The 15,585-nt window shown below is 53.8% G+C and overlaps 1 protein-coding gene across 3 annotated transcripts in view; it reads right to left on the bottom strand.

Moving 5' to 3' along the window:
- The window catches only part of PLEKHA6 (pleckstrin homology domain containing A6), a 136,574-nt gene that overhangs the window by 33,413 nt on the left and 87,576 nt on the right, over window positions 1–15,585 (bottom strand). For all 3 annotated transcript variants that reach the window (XM_073884442.1, XM_073884441.1, XM_073884440.1), the window contains exons 4-8: window positions 10,952–11,032; window positions 10,163–10,277; window positions 5,212–5,316; window positions 4,457–4,529; window positions 1,726–1,826 (exon numbers count right to left, since the gene is read on the bottom strand). In XM_073884442.1, the coding sequence (XP_073740543.1) occupies window positions 1,726–1,826; window positions 4,457–4,529; window positions 5,212–5,316; window positions 10,163–10,277; window positions 10,952–11,032 (475 nt within the window). The remainder of the gene's footprint in view (window positions 1–1,725; window positions 1,827–4,456; window positions 4,530–5,211; window positions 5,317–10,162; window positions 10,278–10,951; window positions 11,033–15,585) is intronic.

The following is a 15,585-nucleotide window of genomic DNA, read 5'->3' on the forward strand; positions in this document are numbered from 1 at the left end:
TTGCAACAGAGGAAGGGGGAGGGGCTGGGGGTAAACAGGGCAGTTGACGGGCAGCCGGAGGGGACACCGGCCTGGCACCGTGGAGGGGGGCCACAGACCGAGGGAGCTACCCCAGTGCGGTGAAGTCCCCTGAGCCCCCATGGGGCTGGGTTAGGAAGAGGTTAAGGCACTCAGCAGCAGGCTGGGCAGGACTAGTGCCCAGCTCATTATTAGCCATCCAAGAGTTTCACTTGGTGGCCGCAACCGCACAAGCCTCCCATCTGTCTCTGCTCCCTTCCCTTCCCTGGGGAAGGGCCACTGAATAGCCACAATCGGAACCCTTTGTGGGCCACTGGGCACAGCCCTCAGAGATGGGTTTTAAAGAGGCAGTGCACTCCTTGGGGGAAGGGGAAGGAGGGGAGGGGCGGCGGGGCGCAGAGAGCCGGGGCTGTGTGCGCGCGTGTGCGTGCGTGTATCAGTCACTTGGGACGCTGCCGGAATGCCTGCTGCTGGCACAGCTCCGAGCTGGAGTGTGGATGTGTCTGTGCACAGGTCTAGAGGGGAGGGTGAGACAGGCTGTTGAGCTGTGTGGCGGTGTGGGCGCGAATGTGTATAGTAGGACTGTCTGTTGTTGGTTAAACAACCTGTTTCTACTTCCCCAGCTAGAACCCGGCTCCCTAGAGCTAGAGTTTTATTAATTGTTCATTCTGTTCACACCTCTGGCAGACAGGACCCTAGGAGGCTAGGAACTAATTATGTGCCAAAGAAGCCCCTCCTTGTTCCCCGGAGCAGCACCTGTGTATCCTGCCCACGCTCTTTTCCACGGTCAGGTGACCAGAGTCTGAAGGACAGGAAGGGGCAGAGTCTCTGAGATCCCACAGGCTCAGATACTGATCTGGCATTACCTGCAGTTCCTATCATCATCCAACACCATAGCTTTCGGTTTTCAGGGACCTGGACAGCCATTTTCAACTGGGGAGGGAGGGCTTTGTGCTAAGAAAATGCATAGCCGGTATCATCATTTTCTATTTGGAAATGAAAAGGAGCCTCTGGTCTTTGCATCATAAAATACAAAAAGGGCATGGGATTTTTATTGTTTTTAATGGGTCATGAATTTTTAAACGTAGAAAAACACCAGCTTGCAATGAGCCAACTGCAAGCACATCTTTGATGGGTGGATTCCCCGGGGGGTTCCAAGGGAGGGACACTGAGCAGGCGCGTGAGGCCCATCTTCCCATGCTCCTATTCTCCCAAACTACGGTCTGCATGAAGTTCGTCTTTCTCGGTTGTAATCAAACTCAACTCCTAATTTTCTCTAGAGATTGAAATTTGAGTAGGTTTGACTGGGTGTCTAGTTCCCTGGGCCCAAGGTAGGGAGGATTGCTTTCTAGAAGGGATGTCAGAACCCCACCAGCCCACAGCCCCTGCCTCTGCCTCCAGGCCATGGGGCAGAGAGCGCATGGGTTCAGGACGTTAAGTACTTCTCCCCCAGGAAAAACTGGGGTACCACTGAGGCCCATCTCTCCCAGCCCAACCTGAGGAGAACCACCCAGCTGACTCCCAAGGTAAGAGGAGGTGGTCTCGATAGAGCTGGGACTGACTCCAGGGGCCACTGCCTTCTCCCTCCCTCCGCCACCAGTGGGGACTCCGTGGAGAGGTGGCTCAGGGTCCTTCTCCACTCCTTCACGCTCTAGAAGAGCAGGCCTCCCTTCCACACCTGACCTGGGAGAGGAAGGGCCGACTGACCTTAAAGGTGTGTTTTCGGCTGATGTTGTCCGAAGGCTGCACTGCGGCCACCCGGAAGCTCAGGAGGGGGATGCTGCCCAGGATGCTCTCCTCCTTCTCATCTGTTGGGTAGAGGGACAGGTGAGATGCGCATGCCTGCTGAGTGCGCGTGCACAGAGAGAGGGGAGGGGTCTATCAGCCCTACAGTGATACACAGCAATACGTCCGTGTGGCTCCTCTACTACTGGCCGGGCACCGAGGGCCGCCACCCTCCAGCACACAGGCTGTGCTCTGCACAGCACGGAGAGGCACACTCCCTGCAGCGGCCCTGCAGACCCTGTTCTAGAGGCTGGGACTACAGAGGCAGATGGGAGAGAAGTGCCACCCACCCTCTGGGAGCTTACCTTCTGGGATGCAGGTAGACAAATAAGGAACAGCTAATGTGATGGAGGGTTTGTTATTCATCAGGTACTGTTCTAAGTTAAATAAGTCATTTATGATTATGGATTTAACCCTACCCACGACCCAATGAATAGGTACTGCGATTACCCCATTTTATGGGTAAGGAGGTAGAGACACAACAGAGAGGTTAAGTAATTTGTCCAACGTTACTGAAGTAGAGAGTGGTGGATTGGTCTTTGGATCCAAGAAGCCTGACTCCCAGGCAAGCATTTTTTTTTTTAAACTCCACCCCCACCGCGGGGCTCAAACTCACAACCCCAAGATCAAGAGTCTCATGCTTTACCGACTAAGCCAGGCAGGCGCCCCTCCCAAGCAAGCATTCTTAGCCCCTCTCCTATCCATAGAGCCTCCCCAAGCAAGACAATTCCAGTGGGGATATATGTAATGGGATAATAATGGGATTGGGCATGGCAGAGCAGTCCCATCTTCGGCTCTGGCTCTTCTGGGTAACTGTTTCTAAGGTTCTCCCAGGCACCCAGCAGCTTGCTCTGTCCTCTCCTGACAGGGGTCTGTCTTCCCCTTTATGGCCCCATGTCTCTACAGGCAGACACACACCTGCAGAACCCCTTGGCCCTCTGGTCCCTGCATCAGGCTAACAACCAGGCTCCTATATAATCCATCCTGGATCTCCAAAGGAGCCCGATGGATGAGCTAGTCGGGACCCCAGCCATTGGCAGGAACCTCAAAAGGTGGGGGTGTTCTGTGGAATAGGTGGGGGGGGCAACTCCCCACTTCCCTGGGATAGCTCTTTGTTCCCGGGGCCAGAAACCCTGGAAAACCCTCTGTTAGGCGTCAGAAGGAGTCTCGGGGATTAGAGTCATGAGCTCCCCTTCTCCACTTCCTCATCACTCACACAAGATACCCGGCTTAAGGTCCAGCTTCCTCTGCAGAGTCAGCATGGCACCCAGAAGAAGGGCGAAGCCAAAGGATCAGGAGGAGCCTGGGGCTGGGGACCCAGAGCTTCTTCAGAAAAGTGGAGGCTGCCATCCTCTGGAGGCAATGGCCTTCTGCCTGGCAGTGTCCGGGCCAATGTTTACAGGGGCTCTTGAGAGCGTCTCTCAGTGGACGGTGGCCCCCATCACAGTGCCCTTTGAGTTCACAACTTCTCAGTTTCTCCCCTCCGGCCAGTCCCACAGTCTCTCCTCTGCAGAGATCCTGGCTTTCCTTCAGCTTCGTTCAGACTCTGGCTCCAGCCAGCCCTGGGTCCCAGAGGCCCAGCACCAGGGGCCACGCCCCGGGCAGATTCTTTTCCCCCAGTTTTGGGTTTTTTTCTGTGGCTGGACCCTGTCTCTGCAGCCCCTTCCTGATTTCTCTTTTTGGGGTTCAGGTGACAGCGACTCAGGGCACAGGGACAGCAGTACTCTGGAGGGGTCACTGGGTACAACCCTTGTTTGTGGAAGTTAATGATTCACTGAACTGCTCCCAGGAGGCCCAGGGAAGTCAGGGCCCTGCCATTCCCAGGGCATGGAGGAAAGGAATCAGCCTCTCCTGCTGCAAAACCATTTTACCCTTCTCTTCCCGTGGCCCCACAGCAGCCTGACAGGGCCGGCCCTGTCCTCAAGCCTCACCAGCTCCCTCAGGACCTGCCTGACATGACACAGCTGCACATTTATTTTAAAAATAACTTCCCAGAGGCTGCCTCACCAAAGTTATTAGGTCTCTCTCTCTCTCTCTCTCTCTCTCTCTTTTTTTGTTGAGAGGCTTGGGAGTGAGTGTTGGGGTGGGCACAGAGGGTGGAAGCTGGGGATATTCACTTACTCAACACTGATTGAGCACCTACTGTGCGCCACGCACTGTTTTAGGCGCTGTGGCTACTGCCGTGAACGAAACCGAGATTTCCGCCTTCGTAGATTCGGCTCAGACACTCCCCAGGGGTAGGCAGATCAACACGTAAGTTCCGATTGGTAGGTCAGGCGCTAGTAGTGACTAGGGGCCTTCCTCCTCGTCCTCCTCTTCCTAGCCCATCCCCCACTCCAGGACCTTACTCTGCCCACTGCGTCCCCCAGCAGCACCTAGAACTCTGCCTGAAACCTGGAGGGCGCACAGTAAACACTGTTGAATGTGAAGTGAGTGGCCACGTGAGCAAGCGGGCTCTGTCTTTATCCCACTGTCACACCCCACGGGTGCCCGAGGCTATGGGGCGGATTTGCAACCCCACCCCCGCCCCTACCAATGTCCACCAACCAACGTCCACCCAAAGCAGAGCCCGGTGATCTGGCAGAATGAGAAAGAGCGGTGGGCCCTGCCTTCCTGCGGCCCCGGCCAGCCCCAGGAGAAGAGGCAAGCTCACCTTTGTAGTAGAAGAGGCAGCGATCCACCAGGACGAACCAGCGCTTGTTCCACTGCTTAACCCCGGAGCTGGCCTGCGGGACAAGTGGGGACAGAGGGGAGGGACTGTGAGCTGGGCATGGGAGGGGGGCTGCAGGGGAAGGAGCGTGGCACTAATTATAAGGCCATCCTGCCTCTGGTCGCAGCTCTGCCGCCAATAAGTGGCAGCCAACCCCCCTTGAGACCTCAGATGCAGGAAAGTGACGTTAGATTATTGTCTGTAACCTTCCAGTTCTGTCAGCCCAGGCCTCAGTGTCTCTCCCGGGGAAGAAAAAAGGGGTGAGAGGTGAGCCAGGATGAGTGGGCAGAGGGTGGGCAGGGAGGGTGGTGAGGTCAAACTGGGAAGACTTAGTGGACCCCGGGACTAAGGACACCCCCCTTCCTTCACAGCAAGTGGGACCTCCTGAGAACGAGCCAGTGGGTTGCTCTGATGGGGTTGGCGACCCAGCATCTTTCTGTCAGTCCATCTGCCCATTAGGAGACCTGGCTGGGTTCCCAAATGTGACATTATTTTTCTGTGTGGCTTTGGGAAGATATTCAACTTCTCTGAGTCTTCATAAAATTAGGAGATTCATTCACAGAGATATTAACATACCAAAAATAGGACACGGGAGGACATACCAAAACATGCAGGGACTATTACTGTAACTACAGAGGAAGCAGAGCAATGAGGAGAAAGTGGAGGTCCTGGTGGGCGGACAGCAGGGGAGGCCTCACCTGTTTGAAGAGCCAGCCCGCCTTGGTGACAGGTGCGTTGAGATTACGCTTCATGGAGTGTGAGCGCTTCCCAAAGGCGATGGCCTTGCGGGATGTTCTGGTTGCCTGGGGAGGCAGACAGAGAAACCCGCCTGACTTTCTTCCTCTCCTCCCCTCTGCTTTTTCTGCAGTGGGAGCGACCCTTGCTGGGAGCTGTAGCTCTCCCCGCGCCTGGGGTGTCCTCACCCTAAGAGGACCAGGTGTGACTCCTGGATCTGCTCCTAACTCAAGGGCACAGCTTTCCAATCCTTGGACTCTTTTTCTTATCTCTAAAATGGGGCTCAGAATAATAGTCCGACCTGTCTCACAGCGGTGTGGATTTTGTTGTTGTTGTTTTAAGGAGAAAATAAGAATTCTCATTTCACTCCTGGGCTATTTTTCTTCGACTGTCCTGACTCCCCACCCCTTTCATAATGCTTTCTGGAACCCACTCAAATGCCAGTAAATTCCCTACATCATCATCCTCTTGGGAGTCCTGCTCACTCTTGAATGTCCAACATAGCACAGAGCAGGGAGGACACACAAGTGTTCTCCTGGCTCCTTATTGCCACATGGACACTGTCATCCTTCCACATTCTGGCAACAATCTCTCTGGAAGCACCCCTGGTCTTCTACTGTTTAGCCCTTCTCATCACTGTCAGCTTCTAGATCACTCCTTCAGAGTCTTAGAATTCCAGTATCAATCATCCTCTTCATTCTAAGTCTGGCCATCCCTGTGGCATTGCCCTTGATGAGGACTGATCCAGTGCCCTAAACTTACAGTACCGTGACCGCCTCAATCCCCAAACCATTCACTTCTACCCTGGCAACTCACTCCCACAGCTGCATCTGCGACCTGGCCGGCCCCACGCCCCTCCACCACTAACATCTTCAATTCTGGTGTTCCCATTTCCTGACGCCGTCCCCTCCTTCGGGCTTTCTCACTCCATTACTCAACACCTCCAGCTTGTCTACTCCACTGGAATCCCCAGCTCCTTAGTCCTTCCCTTTTTTTCTGGACCCGTCAGCCACATCTTCGTTGTGGTTATTTCCCTAGGAAGCCCAGGCTCCTCGTTGGGGCTGCACTCTCAAACAGCCCATCTGTTGTCAGAGCTGGAGCCTCTCTAAAACTCAGAATCCCAGAGCAATCAAATTATCCCCTCCCTGCACTCATGGCCAGATTATGGTTTATGATTATAGATCTGCCGGAGGAAGAACACACTGCAGTACGGGTGAGGCCAGTGCAGAGCCCCTGCCCGCCCCCAACTTCGGACCGGCCCAGCCCCCTCATTCCACTCCCTGCCCTCCCCCTCCCCCGAGCCCTGCAAGCGCCCGCACACCCTCCCCGCAGTGGACCCAGCTCTGCTCCACAGAGATGATCCAGGTTATCAGACAGGCACTTCCTCAATTTCACACCCTTTGACCTAGAAAATTACTGTCCTTACCACTGTCGCCTCTTTCTCTCCAATGTCATCCTCCTTTTCAAGGCTAACACGTTCCACCCACCCTTTCCGGAGACTTTGCTCCATGGATAATCTCTTCTCAAATCTGTCTTCAACCTTTCCTTCTCCACTAGCTGCTTCTCCTGAGCAAACATGCTCAGTTCTCGCCATCTTAAAGCATCAGTCTGTCTCTGTCCGCCTCTCCCCCTCACCAGCTCTCCCTCTCTCTCACGTGGCCACACCCACCGGAACAGCCCCCCCCAACCCTACATCCCCTGCCAGTCCCCTGCCGGCCCTCAGGTAACACCTTCCCCCTTCTCCCTCCCTTCCTCCGCAGGAATAGGCTCCTGGGAAGAGTCCTGAGGTTGCTCCTCACGTTTACTCCTAACCCCCCTCCACCTCTTTCCTCAAGTGGCAATTGCAATGTCATTGAATTAAAGCTGCTCAGTCCTTGGCCATTTTAATACACTGGATAACACTGACATTTCTGTCCTTCCTGAAACTCTTCTTTAGGAAGCTCTTCTTTTGGAAACTCTTCTTTCCTCCATCTGTGGCCGCTCCTTCTCAAGCTCCACCTTTACTCTCTTGGTGGACCTCAACCAGACTTCAGATTCTTGTTTGTCTTGTTCTACATCGTGTAGCTCATCTATACCCGTTGCCTCGGCTACCAGCAGTACTCTGAAAACTCTCTAATCCATATCTAAGTGCTGTCTCCTAGCCTCGGCCCATTTCGTAGCCGGTTGTCCAACCAGGACTAAATAAGTGCAAAGCCAGACTCATCCCCTTTCTAACCAAGCCCGATGCTCTGTATTTCTCACCTGGCACATGGTACTGCAATCCACCCGGTTGCCCAGACCTGAACTCTGAACTGCCTCACACGGTTCCCTCCTTCCTCCGCTCCTTATATGACATTTGCGCAGGGCAGATGGGTCTATGTTCCTAATGGTTCTCGGATCTGTTCTTTCCCCTCAGGCCCTCATATCCTCTTGCTGTGCACCCTCTACCACGAAGTAAGGTTACCTTTCTAAAACACAGTGCCATCACGATGCTCTCTTAACATTTCTTACTACCTCTCATCACTTAGAAGGGAATTCAGTTCCTTAGCACAGCACCCAGGGACAGGTCTGTAGGGTTTGCCGGGCCCATGCCCCTCTACCGGACAGGTCCCTCGCCAGACCCCTGGTGGTCCTCTGCCATGCCCCTGCCTTTGCTCACCTTGCTCTCACATAGGAGATGTGGGGAGCCCCATCTCCCTTGTCCCCTGACAAATCCCAACTCATCCTTTAAGCCCAGGGCAGGGCCCCCAACTCCACAAAATCTCCCGGGCCCCCTGGTACAGTGTGAGCTGTGCCTCTTCTCTGTCCATTTGTGCGGTCTAAAGTTTGTCACACTGCAATGGGGCAGTTGGCCTTCCAGCTCCTTCTCCAGACTCTGAGCTCTTTGTAGGGAGGAAGTTGAGTCTTGTTGGTCTGTTCATCACCAGAGCCCAGCAAGGTATCTGTCTACAATAAGCACTTCGTACATACTTGCAGAAGGAAGGAAAGAAGAAATTGGGCTTTATCATAAGGCACACCCCAAACTGGGGAATACAATTATTTTCTAAACTTTACTAGTAAAAATCCACATACAAAGGCTGAGATGAGGCACCTGTGGAAGTCACCCAACCACCCGAAGAATAAGCAACTCCCCAAATCCTTCCCTTCCTCCTCGGTTGGTCATCTGCCACAGCTTCACCTCTGCTCTGCAGGCTAGAAGCTGCTCCCACAGCTTACCCCTCCATGCCTCGCCCCCTTAACTTTCTGCCACGGCTTCCTCCTGCCATTAGCCCCACCTTAGGCTAATCCAACCATCTACCTTCCCTGCCTTCCCAGCCAGCCTAGGAGCGGTGCTGGAGGAAAACCCCACACATCTGTGGACTGGAGCCACTCAGAGTCAAGTCTATGACCTCAGATGACCCTTCGACGTTATCACGCAATATTTCACATGCCCCTTGTTGATCTCTGGTCCTGTTCTCCAAACCCTGGGCGTATTCTCCAGCCCCAACGCCTCTCTAGCCATCCGACTCCTCTCTGCAGAAAACCCTACCTCCTACTTCCCTGTAGAAGGTGAGGCTATCAGATGGGACTGTCTTTAACTTCCTAGACTCGCACCTCCAAGCCTCACATACCTTTTTTTCTGCAGCTCAGGAGGAGTTCCCCTTCCCTATGCAGGCTAACAGCAGCTCTGCATCTGACTTCTCCTGTCTCCATGGAAATGAGACTCACAGCTGTCCCCCTTCCTCCTGAACCTATCTACTGGGCCATTTCCCTCCTGCTTGCCCATCTTGAAGCAAAATGAAATGGACCAAGAAGACCTCCCGCCATCTTGCATATTGTCTAGCTTCGGTCCCCTGTCCCACATTCCCCCTCACAGTCAAGTTTCTTTACAAATATATATTTTCCAATATTACAAATATTTCAGAAAAGTAGAGAATAAATCACCACCATGTGCTGGGTTTTTTCCTCTGATAAAACGTGACAAATAGAACTGAAACTCCCCTTGAGCCACTCTTCAATCTCATTTCTTCCTTCCTAGAGGCAATCGCTGACCCAGAACTAGTCTGCCTGTCCATGGTTACATGGTCGTACTGCAAATTTACCTGTACATATGTCGTATTGCTTTCATGGAGGCCGTTTGGCATACATGATATCACATCTTTCATATTCGGCAACTTGTTTCTTACTCAACATTACATATTCAAGATTTGTCCTTGTTAATACATATAGCTCTAGTCCAGTTTAATTTTGGGAGCGCGCTCCATTGTATGACTATACCACCACTTACTGTCTAGTTTCTTAGACGACTAGTCCCGACTCGTCATCGTCTCTCTGTCTCCCCGCCCATTTCCTCTTTAGCCCTCTCCGGCTTGCCTTCTGCCCTCAGCCCACCACTGGTCAGGGTCTCCAGTGCTGAACCCAGGGACACATTCAGCCCTCATCCTACTCGACCTCTATGCCACATTCTTCTCTGGGTTACTTCTTCCTCCTGAGGTGCTCCTTCCTTTCTGAGCTCTTGATTGCCATATCCCTTACGAATTATTCCTCTTTTGCCGTCCCCCTAGATCAGTGGTTCTCCATGGGCGGGGAGGGGGCACTTTTGCCCCACAGGGGACATTGAACAATGTTTAGAGACACTGGTTGTCACAGGGCGGGTGCTACTGGCACCTAATGGGTAAAGGCAGAGGATGCTGCTCAACATCCTACAGTGAAAGGACAGTCAGTCCCACGTCACAAAGAACTATCTGGCCCCAAATGCTAATAGTGCCGAGGCTGAGAAGCCCTGGTCTAGAGATCAGTCTTCTACAAGGTTCTGGTCTGACCCCTCTTCCCTTCCCACTCTCCTCTCCTCTTGCCCCACCTCGCCTGCTCTGTAGAGCCTGTGAAGACAGCTGGACAGGCTCATATGTTTCCTAGGATTCCCGCCGGACAGCTGGCCTTGGGGGCTAGACTCACCCGGACGCTGGGCCGCTCTGGGGGGACCTCGGACACCATGTTGTGGTTGGATACGTCACTGTTGGTGATAGCCGGGCGTTTTCCACCTGCTTTACTGGACATGTCCAAGGCCGATCTGATTTCAGGTTGACCAAAAGAGAAGAAAGAGACTAGTCAAAACCCAAGAAGAATGGAAAAGCCCCATCCCTTATTCCCCACCCTGCCACCCACTGAGATCACTTCAGCTGCTCCCTCTGCTCTTCTGAGACCACATGCCAGTAATCTTGGACAGTCTCCTCTTTCTTTCCTGTAAATTTATGTAAAAAACCTAGACCTTAGGACTCTGGAACTCCTTTTCCTTCTAATTGAGAAGACACAAGGGCTCAGTGGACTATGGGAGTCATTTAATTATCTTTTTTTCCCCCTTTCTTTCTTGCACTGAGCCAAGATCCACAGCGAGAGGAATTTGCATTTGGCTCTCAGGGTTCTATCAGCTTCCCTCAGCACTTCCCTCAAAGGCCCCTGGGGGATAGGCCCACCTCAGACCTGTCTCTCTCCTCCAGCTCAACCTGGGGGAGGCACCAGCCTGAGATCTTGGAGATGCTGGGAAAAGTGGGTGAGGGCGTCAAGTCAGACCGAGGGCCCTCAGAAGCTTCCATTCCTCACAACTGGAGTTAGAGACCCTACGTCCCTCTGCTCTCCACACATTCCCTTACCCTTCTCAGCTGCAAAGTGTGGGGGTGGGAGGGTGAGGGGGGTGGAAAGGCCAAGCAGCCAGCGGGGGGCTGGGGGGGGGGGAGGCAGACGTACGTTTTCAAGTTAAATTTGTTGTTTTCTTCTGGGACCTGGCCAGTCACTGGATGTAGAAACGTGTTCTGTCGTTCATTGTGGCTGTGGGGGCAAAGAACAGGCAGAAGTTGTGATAAAGGTGGAGAAGACAGAGACACAAGCCAAAGGGTGGGCGGGCTCTGGGCAGTGACGGGGAGGGGTGACCACATAGAAGATGGTCCCTCTGTCCTCTGTGGGGTCTGGGGAGGCAGCAGGGAGGGCTGGGCGGTAGAAAAAGCAGGTTCAGGCAGGTGGGGGGTGGGAGACAACTTTTACTAGTCAGTGCTAACTACTTATGGAGATCCCCGAGGCTGGAAATAAGCCCCACTTAAGCCCTTCAGTGGGGACCCTGGGTGTGTATGTGGGTGGGGGCCAAGACTTCGTGTGTGGCAGGTCCTCTCCCAGGAACAGCTCCGGCGAGTGTTCCACATAAAAACTGCTCACTCATTATCTGCTGAAAAAATTGTCTTGTGACCTTGGACTCCTTCCTCTCCTGTTTTATGTACCATCTCTTTCTTTAAGTAAAACCAGAGATCAAGAAACTCCATTCCTGAGCTTGGGCTGGGACCCACTTACACTCGGGAGTCCAGGTTTTCTGCGTCTGAGGGGCTGAGATGTGGCTGAGGCATCAGGGGCTTCAGGCGTTGAGGTTAGTGCCGGCTCAACAGTCAGATCTAATTAAGGACTGCTGTGGCCTGGGAGTGGGGTGGGTTGTGGGGAGGACAGCCCGCCAGGAAGCAGGGTCTGTGCAGAGGCAGATGGGGAGCAGAGCCATGGACGCTCCTTTGGGAAGTCCTGCCATGGCCCTCTGGCTGGGCTGAATGTCAGGCTAGCTTCCCAGTGACTCTGTGGGGAGACAGGGGAGGAAAGTAGCACATAGAACTTGGGGGGGGCGCTGGTGCCATGAGTCTAAGCCACAAATGGCAGCCACTTGAGGTGGATTCTGCAAGCAGGGGACCACTTGGCAAAAATGTTATAGACTTCAAGCATTCAGCCAGTTGGGGGGCTGGATGAGTTTTAAGGTCCTCTTCACCCATCCCTCTTGAGAGATACTGTGAGACAGGCTCAGTCCACCCCAAGAAGCAGGCACGTGGACAGAGTGTGCTGAGGCCATACAAAGATTGGGGGTCCTAACACCAGGCCACTTGAGCATCCTTAAAATGAACAGCCAGGGTTGCTTGGCAAGGGGCAGATCAGCTGGTACCCGAGGAAAGAGAGCCTAGCTTGGTCCCTTCAGCTCCAAGAGCGAGTAACCTTTCGTTGCCCCCTTTCAAAAGTCCAGGAATCCCAAGCCCTGGGCTGTCTGTTGAAGCTAAGGAGAATATCAAAGGGTGTTTTTTCAGCTTCCAAACCAGCCATGTTCAGATCAAATCCGAAGGCTTGTGGCAGATAGAAGCCTAGCGGGGCAGTGGCCACAGTCTATAGAAACCTGGGTTTGGCAGCTCTGGCTTGCCGGCCAGGACCCTAAACCTGGCCAGTGTCTGCCAGGCCTGGGTTGCAACTCCAACATGTTGCTCACCTGCTCCCCCACTTCTCAAACTTTATTCCCTCCTCCCTCCAACAGGGATGCTCTCCTCAACTTAACTGCAGGGGATCTTTGCAAGGAAGGGTAGCTGTTTCCAGTCACCCCCATCCCTGTCTCTCCCCCATCTGGGGCCAGGGGGTGAGCAGTCTATGAAAATAAGGTCCTCAAGGTGCCAACATCTCTGCTTTTTTCCAGTGGCACAGAGCGCCTGCTCCCCACATCCCACGCCCCCTCCCCCAGCCCCCCTTCTGCACTACATGTTCCCTGTGCTAACTGCTGGAACCTTCCTGGCAAGCACTGGTACAGACAGACAGACAGACACACACACACACAGAAGCACACACACAGCCTGCTGTCAGCCGGCACCGGTCTCTCAAGGTACAGCGAGTTTTTCCCTGCCCCAGACTCTCCTACCCAGCAACACCTACAAATGACGTCCTCTCCCCATCCCGGCACTACCCACTTCAAAACAGCTTCCCCTTCACAAGCACTGCAATGCAGCAGCCGTTGACCTAACTCCTCTTCCTTCTCCAGGTCAGGGCTGGCACGGCGCCCCCTCTGAGCCCCCCGCCCGATGAGCTGCCAATCAGCCTGCTCACTGAACTCGGCTCGCAGTCCATAGGAGAGCTCCCTACCTGACCCGGCGATCAGCCCGAAACTTCAACATCCTTTTGGCAGCTCTGTTCCCTGTTCGGCAGCCTCAGAGGACCTGCCAGCCACCCTGCTCTTACCATCCCTCTGAGAAGTAAGTCCTCCAGTCCCCGGGGCTGGTGCCGAGCCCAGGGCACGCGGCAGGCACGGCTGGCTCCGGGGCTGGGGGAGGGGGAGGGGCTCTCCCCGGGTGGTGGTAGGGGGTGCCCAGGTGCCCCAGGGGGGCCCGTGGCTTCCTAGCATCCAGCCCCAAGGCTGCCGTCTGAGTGCCGGAGGCAGAATAAGGGAGCAGGGATGATATCGTCCCGGTTCAGATCCCCGGGGAGAAAATGCTGACACGGGGAGGCAGGCGTGAGCGGAGCAGGTGTACAACTTCCAGGTAGCCCGACCTCTCGGAGCTGAGGACACAGAGTAGCCTGGCGGGCGGAGCAGTCTGGGGCTGCATTCCCATCTGCACGGCAGACACTCAGCCAGCCCAACCTGCAGGACAGCAGTCTTGCCTGCCTCCCCGACCCCCAGCCCGGCATGCAGGGCCCTGGGCTGCAATCCACGTGCTTCTCAGAGACCCTTCTGATCGTGTGGGCACAAGGGTTCCATGAGGCTCCAGACTCGTGCCGCTGCCTAGAAGCTGAGATTAACTTTCCCCACGCCTCCTAGCCTGCCCAGACTTCTGTGTAGCCGGGGCTCAGTGAACAGGGCTTCTGTGCGGCGTCCCCAGCACACTCCCTTAAGACACAGCCCCAGCTGGTGGGCCCTCTGCCCGGGGTCCAGCTGAGGGGCACGTGGAGCCCATGGGCGTGGGTGTCATGGAGCCAGAGCTGGTGGCAAGGTCCTGGATTCTTTGCTCAGGTGAACTTGAACGAAAGTGTCCTCTTGAAGCTCACGAGGAAGAGGGCGGCTCACAAGGCTCAGAGGGGGTCACCATGTGTTTACTTCTGAAACTCTTCCCAGATGCCATATGATAAATCCCAGCTGGCGACTGTCAGATCTGCTCAGGGGCAAGGAGGTTTGCATCACGGCGAAGTTCCCCAAACTCTCCGGGGGCCGAAGATGGTCAGACCTCTCTTTTTCCTGATGCCCTCCATGTCTTAGGGTCCTGGGACTGCAAGTGCCTTCTGAAGGTCATGTCTGCCATCCCCCTGCCTCCAGGCCAGCTCACTCTGCAATCAATCTCATTAAGTGCCCTGGCTGCTAATAAAGGGTTCTAGCAAGGGAGGCTCCAGACCCACTGTTACCTTCTGCTGCCGAGATGTGCTTTTTTTGATGTCAAATTTCAGTCCCTCCGGCTTTCTGTATCATTCCATTTCTGTCTTTGGATGACAGAATCCTTTCTGATCAACGTGGTTCCTTATTGCAGCACTAAGCAGTCTGTTGTCTTCATAGTCCGTTGTTATATCACAACAGACAATGAAAGGAGAAGGGCTAATCTAATTTTTTGGCTTGAGGTCAGAACTCAGTCAGAGAACAGTGCAATCAGTGAATGGAAAAGCAAATGGACAACATTATTACCTAACCCGTGATGGGACAAGCTGGTTGGATGCAGCTGGGGTCAACAAAGCAATGAATCCTAAATCCAAACGGTTGATACATTCAACCATTTCGTGGTACTTCGGCCAATGGTGACAAGAGGCTTCGGTTGCCAGATCCGACCTCTCCCTGTCCCAGTCCAATTACTTGAGCCCTGCTATGGTTATGAAGATCTGGGCCCTCTCCTGATGCCAGCTTGAGGTCTCTGCCTGTGCACAGTGGGTGCCTAATAAATATTTGTTGAATCAAGGAGTGAATGAATGAGCAAACAAAAGAAACTCTCCACGCTCTGACTTAATTTTTAGCCACCTGCATTTGGAGTTCGACACTCTATTACCAAGAGCTTCCCTATCTTTGCTCTCTCTTAAAATTAATTACTTCCTCTCCATGAGAGAAGCTCTGTTTCTGCCCCCTCCCCCCCCTCACTCAGCTCCCCTGCCTGGCTCCCCCTTGAATATATAGCTTGGCTTTGATCCATCTTCATTAAGAGGGGAAGAAAATTAAGCTCATCTGCACAGGAGGAGGGGGTGGGGGTGCATTGGGAAAATGAGTTTTCTTCCTCTAGAAGGCAAAAATATCCCCTTTCTCTTCCAGCTGAGCTCAGGGGCCTCCCACAGGCTTTGCTTAAGTTGTAAGTTAAATTACTTCTCCCGCGCCCAGTGAAGCCAGCACAAGGGGGTAGGGAATGAAGGCTCAGGGGTTTCCCCTGCTTGGTGAGCGCTCGGAAACCCTCAGGGTTCAGGCACACCGAATGTCTAGCTGGGTTCCTTTTCCTTCACCACTAAACTGCACAGCATGATAGATTTTCATTTTAGGTTAGACATCAGGAAGAACTTCCCAGGCCCACAACAGTTAAAAAGGAAAACAAGGCTAGATAACTAGTTTTTTTTTTTCTCTCTTCTTTCCTTTTTTT

Source organism: Callorhinus ursinus, unplaced genomic scaffold (genome assembly GCF_003265705.2).
Source record: "Callorhinus ursinus isolate GAN/ISIS: 27379988/994484 unplaced genomic scaffold, GSC_fseal_2.0 scaffold57, whole genome shotgun sequence".
Classification (NCBI taxonomy): Eukaryota; Metazoa; Chordata; class Mammalia; order Carnivora; family Otariidae; genus Callorhinus; species Callorhinus ursinus.